The sequence below is a fragment of the Mugil cephalus genome, chromosome 22 (genome assembly GCF_022458985.1).
Source record: "Mugil cephalus isolate CIBA_MC_2020 chromosome 22, CIBA_Mcephalus_1.1, whole genome shotgun sequence".
Classification (NCBI taxonomy): domain Eukaryota; kingdom Metazoa; phylum Chordata; class Actinopteri; order Mugiliformes; family Mugilidae; genus Mugil; species Mugil cephalus.
In genome coordinates this window covers 13,551,052-13,566,792 of record NC_061791.1, presented here as the reverse complement: position 1 = coordinate 13,566,792, position 15,741 = coordinate 13,551,052, and the positions used below count along the sequence as shown (strand labels likewise).

General features: G+C 43.8%; 1 protein-coding gene across 5 annotated transcripts in view; it reads left to right on the top strand.

The window, feature by feature from the left end:
• Window positions 1-15,741, top strand: part of celsr1a (cadherin EGF LAG seven-pass G-type receptor 1a) — an 80,505-nt gene that overhangs the window by 28,797 nt on the left and 35,967 nt on the right. For all 5 annotated transcript variants that reach the window (XM_047575518.1, XM_047575517.1, XM_047575516.1 and 2 more), the window contains exons 2-6: window positions 6,345-6,700; window positions 6,784-7,072; window positions 10,460-10,682; window positions 13,036-13,151; window positions 14,485-14,573. In XM_047575518.1, the coding sequence (XP_047431474.1) occupies window positions 6,345-6,700; window positions 6,784-7,072; window positions 10,460-10,682; window positions 13,036-13,151; window positions 14,485-14,573 (1,073 nt within the window). The remainder of the gene's footprint in view (window positions 1-6,344; window positions 6,701-6,783; window positions 7,073-10,459; window positions 10,683-13,035; window positions 13,152-14,484; window positions 14,574-15,741) is intronic.

Below are 15,741 nucleotides of genomic sequence, written 5' to 3'. Positions count from 1 at the left end.
AGCCTTTACTCCCACTGATTTATTTTTTTTTCAAGGAACTGTACAGTTCCTTAGTCCACAGAGCAAACTGTTTGTGTTCTGTGATTTCACTGCAGTCTAACACCCAGGATAGATTCGGCAAAATAAAGTTCCTGTTTGAAAAGTGAGAAATGTTTGTTCGCACCATTTTTGCATGCAGCTACACAACAATCTGCTCTGTTACAGCTGAGTGGTTGCCAGCAATGCAAAATAAAACAACGCCTGTGTATAAAGCGGCGACGCTGCAATAACAGCAAGCGTGGAGGTCACAGCAAGTCTGTGTTGGGGGGAAAAAGAATTCACAGAACACAGAACTCGATTCAAGAAACCCCAAATGCTAGAATCTGTCAAATTAGCAACAAAAGTTCCTCCAAAGTTCCTGTGCTTTTGAAACTACCATGCGAGAAGTGATTTTGAGGAAGATCAAATATTTATCTCCAGACCTTAATCTAGACCCAGGTCCCCTGTGGTCAAAGCATTACGATCAAAGGTTCCTGGTTCCCCGGGGAAAGGTCTGGCAGTGGAAATGTGCCGACTGCTGAGCTTTATTTCACTGATGGATTCATTTAGACAGACATTGAACTACAACAATACAGTTTAGGGAACTAAGAGTCATCCTTGTGCTGCTTACAGTTTGCACCAAGAACTGTAAATGAATGACTACAGCGAGCAGCCGGTTAGCTTAGCTTGCTTTAGCTTAGCATGACACCTGACCCCGGTTAAAAACGAGGTGTTAACTGTAGATTTCAACCAGCAGATTCGCACATATTATGTGTTAATTAGTCAACTTTATAGGATCTGGTAGCAAGTTTTTTATTTCATTCGACAGAACCTGAAAAGTTCCCCCTCTTTCTCCTGACGCTAACTGATCTGTAGCTTCATATGCGAGTGGCCGATGTAGAAGCGGTATCTCTGTCTTCATCTAAGCTCAGGCAGAATAGCAAACACCTGCCCCGTATGTTCCATATATGCTTTCAGATGGGATGCGGAACTAAAATTTGTTGATGTTTCATTATCTGATAGAGTAAATAAGCAATTGTGAGAAGCGTGACAGCGCGTAAAAGGATTTAAACGCAGCACCTGCCGCAGCTGCTCTTTCTTCTTGGATTTTTAAATGGAGGAACACTGAGGAAAATAAATAACAATATATTCAACGTAACAATAGCTGCAAGAAAGGTTAGCCGGAAACATAAGCATCTTGATGCATGATCCTCGTTTTTGCGCAAATGCTTTATGAACACCGCGAAACGCTGCATACGATCAGTCCTCTGTTCGTTCTCATGTTAAACGATGTCAATATTTTGACATTTTAGAAACGTTCGCAGCTCCAGTCCCCTCACTTTTCTGCTCTCACAAATCTCCATTTTCCGTTCTTGCTTGATTTCTGTAGAGCCGGCTCTGTTTCTTTTGACTGACATGCCCGGATTGCGACGACTTCACTGCGATCTGCGTTTAGCGGGTCGCTTCGGGGCGTACAGGATGTATCTCGGTGTGTCTGCAGGCTGCTGATACGCGATCTGATGTTGGCGCTGCTTGCCGTGAGAAAGAAAAGGAGATGAGGCCTGACGTTTTGTTGGAGCCCGAAACAAAACGGTTGCAGTTACTGTTGCGAGGGGGGGTCAATGCTTCCTTTGAGGAAAACTTAAAAAGTTTTAATGGAGTGCTGGCTCATAAAGAAGCACAAGAGAGATCACTGAATTGAGATCAGAGCAGATATGTTATTTTTATGGGCAGGGCTTCCTATTGTTCGGCCTTAAAAAGAAAAGAAACAAATAGAAAAGAAGGAATGTTGCTCCATCCTGTGTGTTAGATCACCTGTGAAGGCGACCGTGGTGTCTGTCAGCCCCTCCTGAAGGTGTTCAGGTGTGACCAAGTGGGAGGGGCTAGCAGTTTAGTTTCTGCCCGGTGATTGGTCGGGAGACTCTCAGGTTACAGGCTTTGTGTAGATTCAAATATTTGAAACCTTTTCTGCTAAGGCAGACAGAGGGACGGAGAAAGAGGTGAATGAAAGAATAAAAGAGGGAGAGAGTTTCCTGCTGCTCCTTGGGATTTGAAAGTACGTGACAGCCGTTTTCATTGGCAGCTCCCCTCGAAAACTTTTTAACTGGCCAGTAAAAAGGGTTGTAAAAAAAAAAAAAAAAAAAAAGGTGGAATAAAGAGAATTTTCACAATGCCCCGTCATACAGGCTTCCTGCTTTCATAATAGCGGGCCTCCCTTGTGGTTGTAACATTTAAAGCTCTCAGTCGCTTTTCTCTTTGGTCGTGATAAAAGTCAGCAGGATGGAATTAACATCATCAGCTGAGAATGCCTTAAGAGAGAAGATTATTTTTTTAAGTAAAAACTGGTGTCTTCTGTTAGCCCCTTCATCAGAAGACAATGGAGGTAAAATGAAAACAAAAAGCAGTTCTGTTATCTGATATACAAAGGGTGGATTAAACCTTTCAGTGGGGTTTTAGGTGAGGCGGGAGTTGTGTTTGAAAGGAGTGAAGTGTGTGTCTCTGTGGTGGGCTTGTCACCTCTCTGAAACCTGCCAGAGCTACAAATGTCTTGTTTGTTTTTTGCTGACCATCCCTCTCACTAACTAACTGACTAAACACTGGTGTTGATCTTACACTGTGGAGTTGGGCAGAGGGAGGGTTGCCCACCCGAGTAGAAACCTCTGTGCCTCACGTGTTTTCACATTATAACCTCATTAGCGCTGCTATTCTTTGTGGAAAACCAAACAGAAAATCAAACTACTGTAGTTCTGAGTGTCACATTTCAGGCCGTAGCCCTTCCTATCATGCACACCTATCGATTAAGATTAAGATAGGCGTTTGTGTGTTGTTAAAAGCTGTATGTGCTCGTCACTCACGGCGACAGCTGGTCCCAATGTGTGTGTCAAGGGTCTGGGCTGATTACGACCAGCGCAAACCGCAGACCCCTGCGAGAGAGTGGGAGCTATGCGGTTAGGGAAGCGCCCCGACAGTTGATCGACGCATTTATTACCTCTTTGCGCGTCTGCATGTGTGCACAAGTGTGTGGTCACTTGTCCCCACGAACAAACACAAGTGGGTCTTGCTTCGCGGCTCATTAACCGCTCTTATCGCGCCTGCAGCCTTCGACACCTGCAGTGCTGAATGTGTGGTCTGTTGGCAGTCGCCATTTTCTTTGTCAATAATTAATGCAACTGCAAATGATTGGAAAGAGACTAGGGAATATCTCACTCTAAACTAGCTAATCCCTAGCCTGGAGGCTGGCCCGAAGGTTCCCCGGCCCACGATATGAAAATTCAGTGGGACCTCGTCATGCCCTTCAAAATCTGTCGGCCCAATCAAATCGTTTGTGCGGATTATGTGGTGAGCAACAGCTACGTAGTCATAAATCCTATGGTGCATCATCAAAATACCTCTTGTCAGGGAAGTCGTGTCTACTTTCCGTTATCGCATCAGTCGTTAAAAACAATATTGATGGATAAATAACTTTAAAGGACAAACAGTTATCAGCTATTACGGCATTTGTCAAGAAGTGCGTGCCACATAGTTTGCTGCTGTGATTGGTTGTCGGCCTATCCAGTTGCGGGCAGAGCTATTTTTCTTCTAGTAGTAGCTGAAACCCGCCCCATGATGAAATCCCAGAATAAGGTTCTGGCTCACAATCTGATATTAAACGAATCCAGTTACACCAGGCCATCGAATCTGAGTGTGAATTGTAAATTGGCGGTCATTACTGGGACTGACCAGTCCAACTGAACTGATATCATGTTGTTGTTGAACACCGTACTTCACTTTAATACTTTTAGCTTGCTTTTGCTCAGAGAGTCGTCTGTTCAAACGCTCTCTGTCGTAATAAGCCCTGTTAAACCCATGCGTGTTGGTGCATATATGCGTAGGTCTGTGTGTGTGTGTGTGTGTGTGTGTGTGTGGCATCGTCCTCTCTCACACACAGAATGTTGTTTTCCACGGCGTCTGCCCCCGACACACCCTTTCCAGAGTCCAGCCCATCCTCTTCATGTGTGTGTGATCCTGTGCTAGCAGCTGGTGGGCTCTTTAAATAGTGGCGGCTGGGATGCCCCTGGAAAGAGAAAGGAAGCAAACAACTATCTTGGAAAATTGTGAAGTGAAGTATCGGTGCCTGGTGTTGGTTAGCATGTCGCAATTTGAATTGTTGACAGGTCACACTGAGTAGATTATAATTGGCGCGGCGTGATCGTGTGGATTTTCTGAACGCAGCCTTTGTCCTTTTCTGCCTCATAAATTCTACTTGATATTTTTCTGTGTCCTTTTCTGCCAAGGTCTGTGTTTTCTTTGGATCATCTGCCTCCGCCATCAACAGCTCTGTTTGTTGTCTCTAATTTTCTTGATTTTTTTCCGCCTCCGCCTCGTGCCAGCCAGACTACCCCGATAGTTCAGAACCCCTCCCATTCTGTGAAAGTAGTAATCTGTGCTGCCTCTGTTAATAATGGAGCCTGCTGTGCTTTTAAAGTTGACAATAGGTGTTGAAGTCCCATGTCACTGAGTTTTTAAAGGAGTTTTTTTTGTTGTTTGTTTGGGTGTAGAAAGAGAATGTAAATGTGAACTTAGGCGTGTTTATGTATGGCGCGGGGCCGCGCCGTTGTGTTTAGTTAGGCCCGGCGCTAACAGATTGTGTCAGGACCTACTCAGTTACACAGTCATCTGATGATGTGACTTTACACAACTGGTGTAATGTTTTGAGTCGGCGTTGAGTGTGCGTCCATATGTCTGCGTGTAGCGTCCAAGTACGACTGTATACACTCAACGGTTCACTTTCTCTGCCCCATTGTACGGAGTCCGTGCAGGATTTGTGTATCCGAGTGTGCCAGGTGATGGATCTCTACTGCCAAGTGGGATAACACACACACACACAGTGAGAAACAGGTGTGGAGCTCTTTAGAGAAATAAACACAGTAGCCAACAGACAGCCCTTCTGTTAGCGCAGTGTTGAATGAGCATCCATTCCGCCACATTACAGCAGCTCAATATCCCACAGCTGCCGGTTAATGTCACTGTCTTGCGGAGTGACTAGTTGATATATGTTGTACTTGGGCTTTTTTCCACTCCATACCACCCATGCACTTTGATTTATACCAGCCCTGAACTAGCAGCAACTTGGCACCATGAAACTAACTGACCCTCATGTTGCTTCTAATGTTGAGGTATTTGTCCTAGCGCGTTGGAGTTGACCTGGAGTCCGGTTAGCAGTTAGCCAGAGGCTAGCACCGTGAACCGGCCTGTCCACACCCTGATTTGACTGTGTTCAAGGAGACTTTACAGTCCTGAGGACTGACCTCATATTTGCTTGAGAGTGACAGGGCACCTGTGACCGAACCTCACCGTGACCCCTTTGCCCCACACACATACGACCGGCTCAGTATGGTGCGGCGAAGCTGTGCAATCGGACCCATCTCCCTGCGTCTTTTCAACAGTATTATCCCCCCTCTGTGAATTTCATCTGGCCCCACCACCTGTTGTCAGCTGTATTTCACCCTGCCTGTGTCCTCTGCTGCCTATAGCCTTCTGTTCCCCTTCATGGACAGCAGAGCTTACAGTTGTGACGGAAGAATGTATGAGGCCACATCCAACACCCCCAGGAGCAGAAATCCTGACTGATCTAATTACTCCCAGTCCTGGCTTCAACAAGATCGAGTCTACACCGACCATCTACTACTTAATTCAATCTTAAGTGTTACACCGTAAACAAGTCAAGCTGTTAAGCCACACTGTAGAGAAAGTAGTAGAGGTATTTGGGCTTAACCCACATTAGATCCTACTAATCTAGAAATAAAGGTTACTCCCTCTATTTAAGATGGAATTTACTTTACTTTAAGTGCAACATGATATTTGTCAGAATAAAGGTGAAGATAATTTACTACCTTTTTGCGATTATTCTTCTATAAGCTGTTTTTACAGGAGCTGGCATCTTTTATTTTGAAAAGAAGTTGGAATTTGAAGGATTTTTTTTCAAATGTATTCTTGGAAGCCGTAGAATCATCTTTGGCTTACACGTGTGTGTTGTGGTTGGCTAAATGTGACCTTCCTCTACTTTGGTGATAAGCGCCATAACTCAGACTGCACTTCCCTGGATTTTTCTTGGCCCCATGTCTAAAGATGGTAAACGTCTCTGTGGTATTTCTTGGCTAATTTGCTTGTTTTGCTCTTTTGTCACTGTACCTGGGAGTGCAGATGAATGTTAGATTAATTAAGTTAGAAGATTTCTTTAAAAATGTCTGTCTCTTTTTCTTTGAACCTGTGGCCCCGTCGCTCTTTTACCACCGTATGAAGAGAAAAAGCGTGTGACAGTCAAATATCTCCTTCCTTTCTTTCAGATGGCATTCATCGCGTCGTTGCCCTCTGCACTCTGCGCGTCACCATCATCACCGACGACATGTTGACCAACAGCATCACGGTGCGTCTGGAGAACATGTCCCAGGAGCGCTTCCTTTCTCCCCTGCTCAGCCTCTTCCTTGAGGGTGTGGCGGCCGTGCTCTCCACCAAGCGTGAAGCCGTGTTTGTGTTCAACATCCAAAATGACACGGACGTCCAAGGCTCCATCCTCAATGTGACCTTCTCGGCGCTGCAGCCCGGTGGTACCGCCGGCAAGGGGACGTTCTTCCCCTCTGAGGACCTGCAGGAGCAGATCTACCTCAACAGGACCCTGCTCAGGCTCATATCCTCTCAGGAGGTAACGCAAACTCTGTGTCAAAATCCTCGAATAAACATGGCATGCGTGCTATTCTCAGAACTAAATGTTGTTATCCTGCCTAGGTGTTGCCATTTGACGATAACATCTGCTTGCGGGAGCCATGTGAGAACTATATGAAGTGCGTGTCGGTGCTGAAGTTCGACAGCTCCCCTCCCTTCATCGCCTCCGACACGGTTCTGTTCCGGCCCATCCACCCCATCAACGGGCTGCGCTGCCGCTGTCCGGTCGGCTTCACCGGGGACTACTGCGAGACTGAGATCGACCTCTGCTATTCAGGGCCGTGCAAGAACAATGGCAGGTGCCGCAGCCGGGAAGGAGGATACACCTGCGAGTGCCTGGAAGACTTCACCGGTAAGTTATCTACAAATAAAAATAAAAAGTAATATATAAAAGCCATCAATGTGTAAGAAGTCATACGTTTTGTAGTATTTTTGATCATGAAAAGAACTCCAATTGCTCGTTTGGCCAAAACTGTATTGTGTTTACCATACAAGATAATAGTGGGTGAGCATGAAAACACGTACACAAGATATCTTACAAAGCACAGTAGTAAGTCTATTGTAAGGATTAGCCACGTCTCATATTCTGACAATGGTTTAGATGACTTGAACAAAACTCCCAAACCACACTGACGGGTTGTAAAAGCAGCCTATTGTTGTAGCTCGAGGTCGACCCCGGTGCAGACAACGCAAACATGCTTTGTAATGCTGCAGCTATAGCCACCCCCCCCTACACACACAAACACACACACACACATACAGTAGGGTTGATTTAAGATGTGTGCGGAATGCCGACTACACTGGTCCAACCTGATCAGTCTCAAATGACAGTTAACCCATTAACCAAAGCCACATCAGCTGTGATAACTTTTGCTTAACACAGCCCCCTTTTCTGGGCCGCAACTTCACCATTTACTCTCTGTTGTCTCCATAAAACTTGGTTTTCACACTAGCTTTTACTATTCAAGCCATCTGCTTCTGAAAGCTGTGCCCTGTGTCATTGTGTTGAGATAATTTAATTCGTTGAGCACGGCACATAATCGGGACTTAACAGATCTGTTTTTGCCATAATTTAAAGCTGCTTTGAAGAAAACATTTGTAAGAAAACCCCAAATAATAATCTTCTGTCTTTGCCGTCTTCCTCAGCATTCCTGAGCAAAGAGTGTTTTTTTTTATTTTGGGTTTTGGCTCACCACTTAACGATACCACACTGTGACTATACTGTTTTACTCCCTCTTCCACATTCTTTGTGATTTCCAGATGCAACAGGGAGGTTTTAGCAAAAAACAAACAGAGCTGAAAAACGGACAGGTAAAAGTAACTAGCTACTAGAAGAATATGCGTATTTCCCTCAAGGTGGTGGAGACCAAAACGGAGGCAAAAGCATCGCAAATATTGCTGACAGTGGCACTGAATATAAATGGCTGCGTATTTCCTTCCAAACCAGATCTTAAAGTGTCATGAATATTTCTGACAGTGGTTTTGAATATAAAAAGCTGCTCATTTCCCTCAGGAGGTTTTGGTGGAGACCGACCCGCATAGTGTTTCTGTAAAAGACCATAGGATAAACATTTGGTGGTAGTCATGTACCAGGAAATCACCAAGAATGGCTGACACTGACTTTGAGAAACCTTCATCTTTGCCTGGAAGCTGCACAGCATTCACGTGGTAGATGAACTATGGGAAGAGTTTGTAAGCCTCTCATCGTTCCCATTGAAATCACTTTGCAAAATATTTCCCGATGTCAGTGATCTTCCTCCCATATTTCCCCCCTTGTACATCTGATACCTGACTGGCTGTCTCCGCTCCTAATAGCGTCTAGAGAGCCTCCGACAGCCCTCATCCCGCCTCTCCCTCCGTCTCTCCCAACACTCTGCCTCTTCTCTCTTTCTCTTCCTCTATCTTATCTGATGTAATTACCTGATTATACCTGCCTATGTCACTCATGCCTCCTTCTGCTGCCGCCCATGCCCATCTTCTCCACCCACCCGTCATATTCCCCTTACCTACATTTCAGTGTCCTCTCTTTGAAGGTCACAGTTCAACTCCAGATAGTCATGGCCCATCAGGAGCCATTATGAGACTGATGACAGCGGGGGCCCACTCTGACCTCCTTGGGTTTCATACATTACAGAGAAACAGATCCTTATAATTCCCCCTCGGAAAAAAGGATTATGCTGCAGAGAGAAGGGCCATTAACTGGTTCCAAGCTGTGGTGTTGGGGGTCTGTGTGTGACCTGGACTGAGAGATCTTGTCTGGACAGCAGGTTGACACACAACACTGCCCGGGAACGCAAAGGCACCTATCGCAAATATTTTTATAGTCAGAAAAAAAAAGTCCATCCATCTCATTCCAGGAAGCTGGGCCCAGCAGCTAATTTTGGTAAAACCTAGATCCGCATGGTAATTTAGAAGGAATTTTCCATGTCGGAACCCATTTCTGTAACGAAAGTAAATAAGATAATGTAATATGATAAATCTGATATAAACGGCCTCAGTTAGACACTTAGCAAGTGAAGGACAAACCTGTGGCCACGTCCAGTCCACCTTGAAAATAGCTGCAGTCGGGGCACAGTCAGGGTAACTTTGTAACCAATGACCTAGTCCAAAGTCTCCGGTTAGTCTGGTTAGTTATTTATTTAGTTTGCTGGAAGGTTTGTCCATGCTTTAAAAAAACTGGAAGTCAAAGACAAAACATAAAGATTGAAGGATTAGGGCAACAGATAAAACATGCTTTAGCATTTCAGGCAGTTGATGCTGCTGGTTAGTCATTGGTGGACCTGCCCTTCATACTCCAGTGGATGATTGGCCAGGAACAGTAGAGGCCAGATACAACTGTTGTCCATTAGTAAATAAAAGGAAGCCTTCTTAGTTCTTGAGACATGTCGCAAACAGAAATATGAATTCTATTTGGGTTTTTGGGCATTTCCCGCTTCCATCGCCATTGTAAACGTGGGGTTTGCTCTAATAGTATTGTGGGAAATGCTGGACACGGTTAGTTAACGTGGGCGTGGAGGTGCTGCAGGAATGCAGTGTATTCATTAAAAGCAGATTTTTTTCTGAAACTTTTTAAATCGTAAGCTTGAGTGGTAGTAAGAAGGATTTAACCGATCAGCTATTATCTGATCTTTGTACAGGTTAAAAGTATCAGCACGAGGTCAGCTGTAGATCATACTTAATGGAGGAATGTCTCAGTCTGTCTCAGCTCTGTCTTTATTCTTTTCTCTCTTTCTCCATTGCAGTTCCTTCCCTATGTTCCACTCCTCTTCTAACTCCTCTTTATCGCCCATCCTCTCTCTTCTCTCCAAATATGGCCAAATTATCTTCAGGGAAAGACCTGTGCTTCCCAGAAGAGGCTTATAAACAGAGCCTTGTCAGTGTTGCTAATGTTTAGCTGGAGACGGGCCTTTTCCTGATTTAAAAGGGGACTTTAAAAACAGAAAGTTAATGCAGTGTTTGACCTGCAGACTCTGTCGGAGAAGACACGAGTTAGCTGTATGAATGTGGTTGACTGATAATCAAAGGCATCTTGTTTAAACAACTGAATTCCAGTGGGCTGTCTGTATTTCAGTCAACGATGGACGACATGCTTCACAGTGAAGATGAAACGATAACAAACTGATGAGATGATATGACGCCAACACACAATTTATCTTCCACAATACGCTGAGCTGCACTGATTCAACTGTCTTCCACTATACACACACGGTTGAATGATATGACCCATTTCATCTTTAAGGCGAGCACTGTGAGCTGAATGCATCATCGGGCCGCTGTGTACCCGGTGTGTGTAAGAATGGTGGCAAGTGTGTCAACCGGCTGGCGGGTGGTTTCATGTGCCAGTGTCCGCCAGGGGAGTACGAGAAGCCCTACTGTGAGATGACCACCCGCAGCTTCCCTGGACAGTCCTTCATCACGTTCAGAGGTCTGCGGCAGAGGTTCCACTTCACTGTTTCCTTCATGTAAGTACTTTATTTAGTTTATGTCTTCTCTACTTCATTCTTTGCCAATTACCAATTACAAAAAACAAAACAAAAAAACACACACTCCCTTTTTAATACCTACACTACCAGTCAAACGTTTGGACACACCTTCTCATTGAATTGAATGACAAGGTGTGTCCAAACTTTTGATTGGTAGTGTATGTTTGGAGTTGAAGATAAGGACAACTGACGACGCCTATGTAGAGATTTTTTAATAATACTTTGCACATTATACATTATATATTGAACTAAGCAAAATTGTTTGTAACTGGCAACAGTCAGTTTTCAGGGTGAAGCTGCAAGTGCCAGATTTTGGCAGCGATAGCTTGCTAATAAGAGTTAAATGGACTAATAATAGCTCCAGTGTTGAAAGATGTCTCTTTGCACCACATATAGTTTACCACTAATCAAGAAGAATAAATTGTGTGTACATGTTTTTAGTTTGAGCTAAACAAACGAAAATCTTTTCAAAAAGCTGGCAGTCATTTTTCAGGCTCAAGCTAGCACTGGCAGGCTATAGCTGGCAGATTGTGGGCTAATGTAAGCTCCTGTACGGTTTACCATTAATTAAAAACAGAAATTGCCTAATACTTTCGAAACGCACAGTGTATTTTATGACTAGTTAGGCTAAAAAAATATTTATTTTGAAAAGGCAGCAATTGTTTCTCAGGCTCAAGCTATAACTGACAAATTTGATCTACTGTTGCTTGCTAATTATAACTAAGCTATAGCAGTGTTGAAACAGTACCTAAACACCACATAAAGTTTATTATGAAAAAAAGATAACTCTTAATATCTTTTTTAAACAAACAGTGTGTCCCTAATTTCAAATTGAATTTTTTTTTTGAAAGGGCAGCAGGCATTTTTAGGCTAAAGCTAACTGTGCTGAGCTATGAGCTTGTTAATAATTGCTGAAAGAGCTAATATTAGCTCCATTGTTGAAAAGAGTCCCTGCATGGCAGAAATACAGTTTATATTACAGTCATCTAAAGAAACGGCATGCCATTGAGCTAAAAACTATAACATTATCTGCCAATTATAACTAAAGTTATAGCTAAAGCTATAACTGGCAGATTTTAGCTACTATAGCCTGGCTAATTATAGCTAAATACACTAATGTTAGCTCCAGTATTACGGTTGAAATCAGCTTTTTCACAGTTTACCGAGATTTAAATGACATACGATATAAACCACTACAAGCCAGAAGTTTGTGTTAAGCTAGTTAGACAGACATGCTAATGGTTGCAGGTGAGAGAGGGCTAAGAAAAAAAGACACCAACTTATTAAAATAGAAAATATGCATATAAGAAATTTAAATAGGTTATGATCAGTTAAGATTCATAAAATTTACATGGCCGACAAATTACAAAGTAATTATGTTTGATTTTAAGTCCTGTGCTAAAGACGCAGCGCAGCCGCAGAAGTGTGGCTACCATACATGTAGCGGTGTGTCTAGTAAATGCTAATTAAAACACAGTTGTGTTCAGCCAGCTAAAGTGTGTCAGCTGGGGCGTGCCGAGACAAGTACGCACTTTTCCATTGTGTCTCAGTTCCCTCCTCTGAGTACACACATTCAGACACACACACACACACACGGGAACCTGGAAGCCAGGACAAAACCAACGTGAATGTGCAACTTTATGAGGTGTGCTCCTCGCACTCTCACACAAACTGCGAGACAAACAACCCCAGTTTGCCAAGTTTATAACACTTGTTCTGTAAATGTTATGAAGAGAAAAACATTTATCACATGTTTTGTTACCAGCGATAGGTAAGATGGATTTGATAGTGTGAGTTCATCGACGGCGTGGCGGTGAGAAAGGTTTACAGTGGGGTGAAAACAGGAAAGGCTTTGTGATGAGTTTCCCTTATCAGTGTTTGCCTATGGTCATCCTGATTTCCTGCCCTCGCGGCCTCGCTGGCATCTGCCTCCTGACTCCTCTGCCCTCACCTTACACTGCAAACACAATCAGTCCCTCATGGAGCACACACATGAGTAGGTACCGGCTCATTACCAGGTTTCTGCCCCACTCTTATACACGGACACTCATGCATCATCTAAGGCAGGGGGACTGTTTCCTCTCTGCAGCCCAACGGCGTTACACATCCTGCCTTTCCTTTCCAAGTGACTTTTCCTTAACAGCTCCTCAGTCTTTTTGTCATAAAGCTTTCCACAAGGTCTTCAATCGTTCAGGTCTGTTTGAGTTAGCAATGTAACAGGAAAACAGTTGGAATTCGCTCAGGTTTTTTTCTGAGACAGCCTGAACGCTCATTGTTGTGTTATTTTGGACTATCAAAATAAAACACCTAACTGATCCCTCCAACTCCGCAGGTTCGCCACGAGGGAAAGAAACGCTCTGCTGCTCTACAATGGCAGGTTCAACGAGAAACATGACTTCATCGCCCTGGAGATCATCGATGAACAGATTCAGCTCACCTTCTCTGGAGGTTAGGCCTCGTAACGTGTGTGTGTTTGTCCGTGACCGCTCAAAAGTAATTGTCGCGTATCAGATATCAGCTACATTGTAAGCACATTACCTCGAGTGAAAGTGCACTTTATCTAAAGTGACTTTCACAGCGACGGCCAAATAATTTCTTATCAAAGAGCGGTTTCTTTTGACAAGGGCGTTTGTGCGTGCTTGTATTCAAATGTACCAGTGTTTGAACGTGATCGTTTATGAGAAAGTAACTGAAAATGGGTGTGTTTTAGTGTTTTAAAAGCAGCTGCCACATTGATTTATAGCACAGACACCTAACTAGACTAAAGGCACACACACATACACCAAAAGAGCAGTTTTTCATGCATGGGAGAATGCGCACACAGACACACACGTTCATACTCGATCAAATGCAGTCAAACACACACACACACACCCACAAAACTTGTAACTGTAGGATTGTAGATCAAGCAAATTTTCTTTGGCCTGGTGACTGTAGCTTTCAGACTCCGACTACTTTCCCATGGTGCCATACAGCTGAGGAATCCAGTTCAATGTGATTATGTTGGGTGAAGCCTGCTTTGGAGAGGAGCCAAGTCCCGCTTCAGAACTGAAATCTGACTAAATGTTGAATGCATGAATCATCAAATTAAGATTGTGAGTCACGCTTGAAGAGGAAAGGACCGAGGGAAAGTGTTTCTATGTCACAGATTTTCTTGATTGAAGTAGGCCTCCGATCGGCGCTCACTGAACGGTTGTGCTGCGGTGTTTACTGATTTCCAAAGCGGTGGATTTGTGCCGGGGCTGCTCCTACCCTTGACAAACAGCCTAAACCTTCTGTAAATCTGGTGCCATTGTGCTCTACAATCTTCTCACTGAGCCATCGATAGCGCAGACTAATGCAGGCTTACCCAACACTTGATTTATGATCTTTGTGTGTGTTTGTGTGAGTCGAGATAGGACGCAGTTAGCCTTTAATGGAAGCTAAATAAAGGTTTTTGTTTGCATTCGAGCAAGTTGTACTATTTAAAGACAATTTAACACAATCTTGCTGTGAATCAAAAGTTGTATTCACAAGAAAATTAAACACGCTTATGTTCATTTAGTAATCACATTAGCTAGTTAGATGAAGTAAGCAAATATTACATACATGTGCCAAGCTTGTTGTAGCTTAGCATTTCAATGACTGTGCGCCAAAAGTAAAACAAATGAATATATTGAGGGTGTACACATTCTGACGTTGTATTTGCAACGGATTGTGATGTTTCCTCTCTATCCTCTCCCTTTCTGTCTTCCCTCTTGTTCCTTTTCTCTATTCCAAACTCCACCACCCTCCTCTGCAGGCGAGACGAAGACCACGGTGTCGCCCTACATCCCGGACGGGGTCAGTGATGGCCAGTGGCACTCCGTCCAGCTTCATTACTACAACAAGGTAAGGAACGTAATCATCTGCTTTTTGTCTTCCTCATTCGGCAGAGCTTTTAACGTTTCTATTTGACAACTAGCGCATAGAGGTTGGGTGTAAATAGTAACACGCTGATAAGACTTTGTTTCAGACAGTTCGTAAAATAGAAAAAGTCTAATTCTCCCAGTAGGCGCACCAACAATATCATATTGAGATCATACTGTAATTAGACAGTGTTCTGGGGCGATGAGTTCAGGAGTTATATTATTGGAGTCAAGAGTGTGAAATATGACTTTCTTTGAAGCTACCAAGGCAGTTAACCTTGACTGCTGATTGTGGAGATTATCTCAGCAGTGCAGGTTTGACTAGTGACGTGAACTCTGAGACGGGTTAACCCCCTCCGCCTCAGTCTTTGACGCTGAATTATGGTGCAGCTTTTCTGCCAGAACCACCAGGGGCCTAGCTTCAGCTCCACGGGTCAAAAGTTCTCCCTGTACATTCTCCCGACTGACAGCTGAAGCGTTGATTGCCTTCGTATGCAACCACGGATAGCTGCACGATGGCACAGTCTAAATTTACTTTTAATCACCGACGCCCATAGGACATCTTAGTTTGTTCTATTCACGGCGTCTAAAGACATTTTTCAAGGCGTTCCCACGACGGTCTCCTTGCTCCTTTGCTAAATCAGAAAAGAAACGGCAGCGATTATTTCACAAGCTAGCTCATGTAACCTCTTCAGCAGTAATATTAGATTACATATTTGCAGTTGTTGGTGTTATTTTCCGACAAACTTCCACAGCCTGCGGGCGTTGTTCTTTTTAACATTAACACCCAGACAGGAAATAAGATAACGCCGTCCTTCTGAGGATTTACAAGCTATTGTATGGGGTCTGATTGTTTGGTGTGGGACTCATTAGAATATTGAAAGCCACGTTCAGGATTTAGTCAGGGTCTAAAGTAATATACAGCACGGTTAATTTGACAAATATCTGGATTTATGTTTAATGGTTATAAATGAATGATGTGTTTATTTCCTTTTATCTTGAAGCTAATGGATTCCACTCTCACGAGCATGTGCTAGCTCTATCACGTAGCCTTTCAATGCTAATTTGCTAACAGATATGCATGAGCTCTGCTAAGCTGTTGCAAACATCTCCTTTCTTCTTCGTCTCCATCCCTTTCCTTTCCTTTCCTT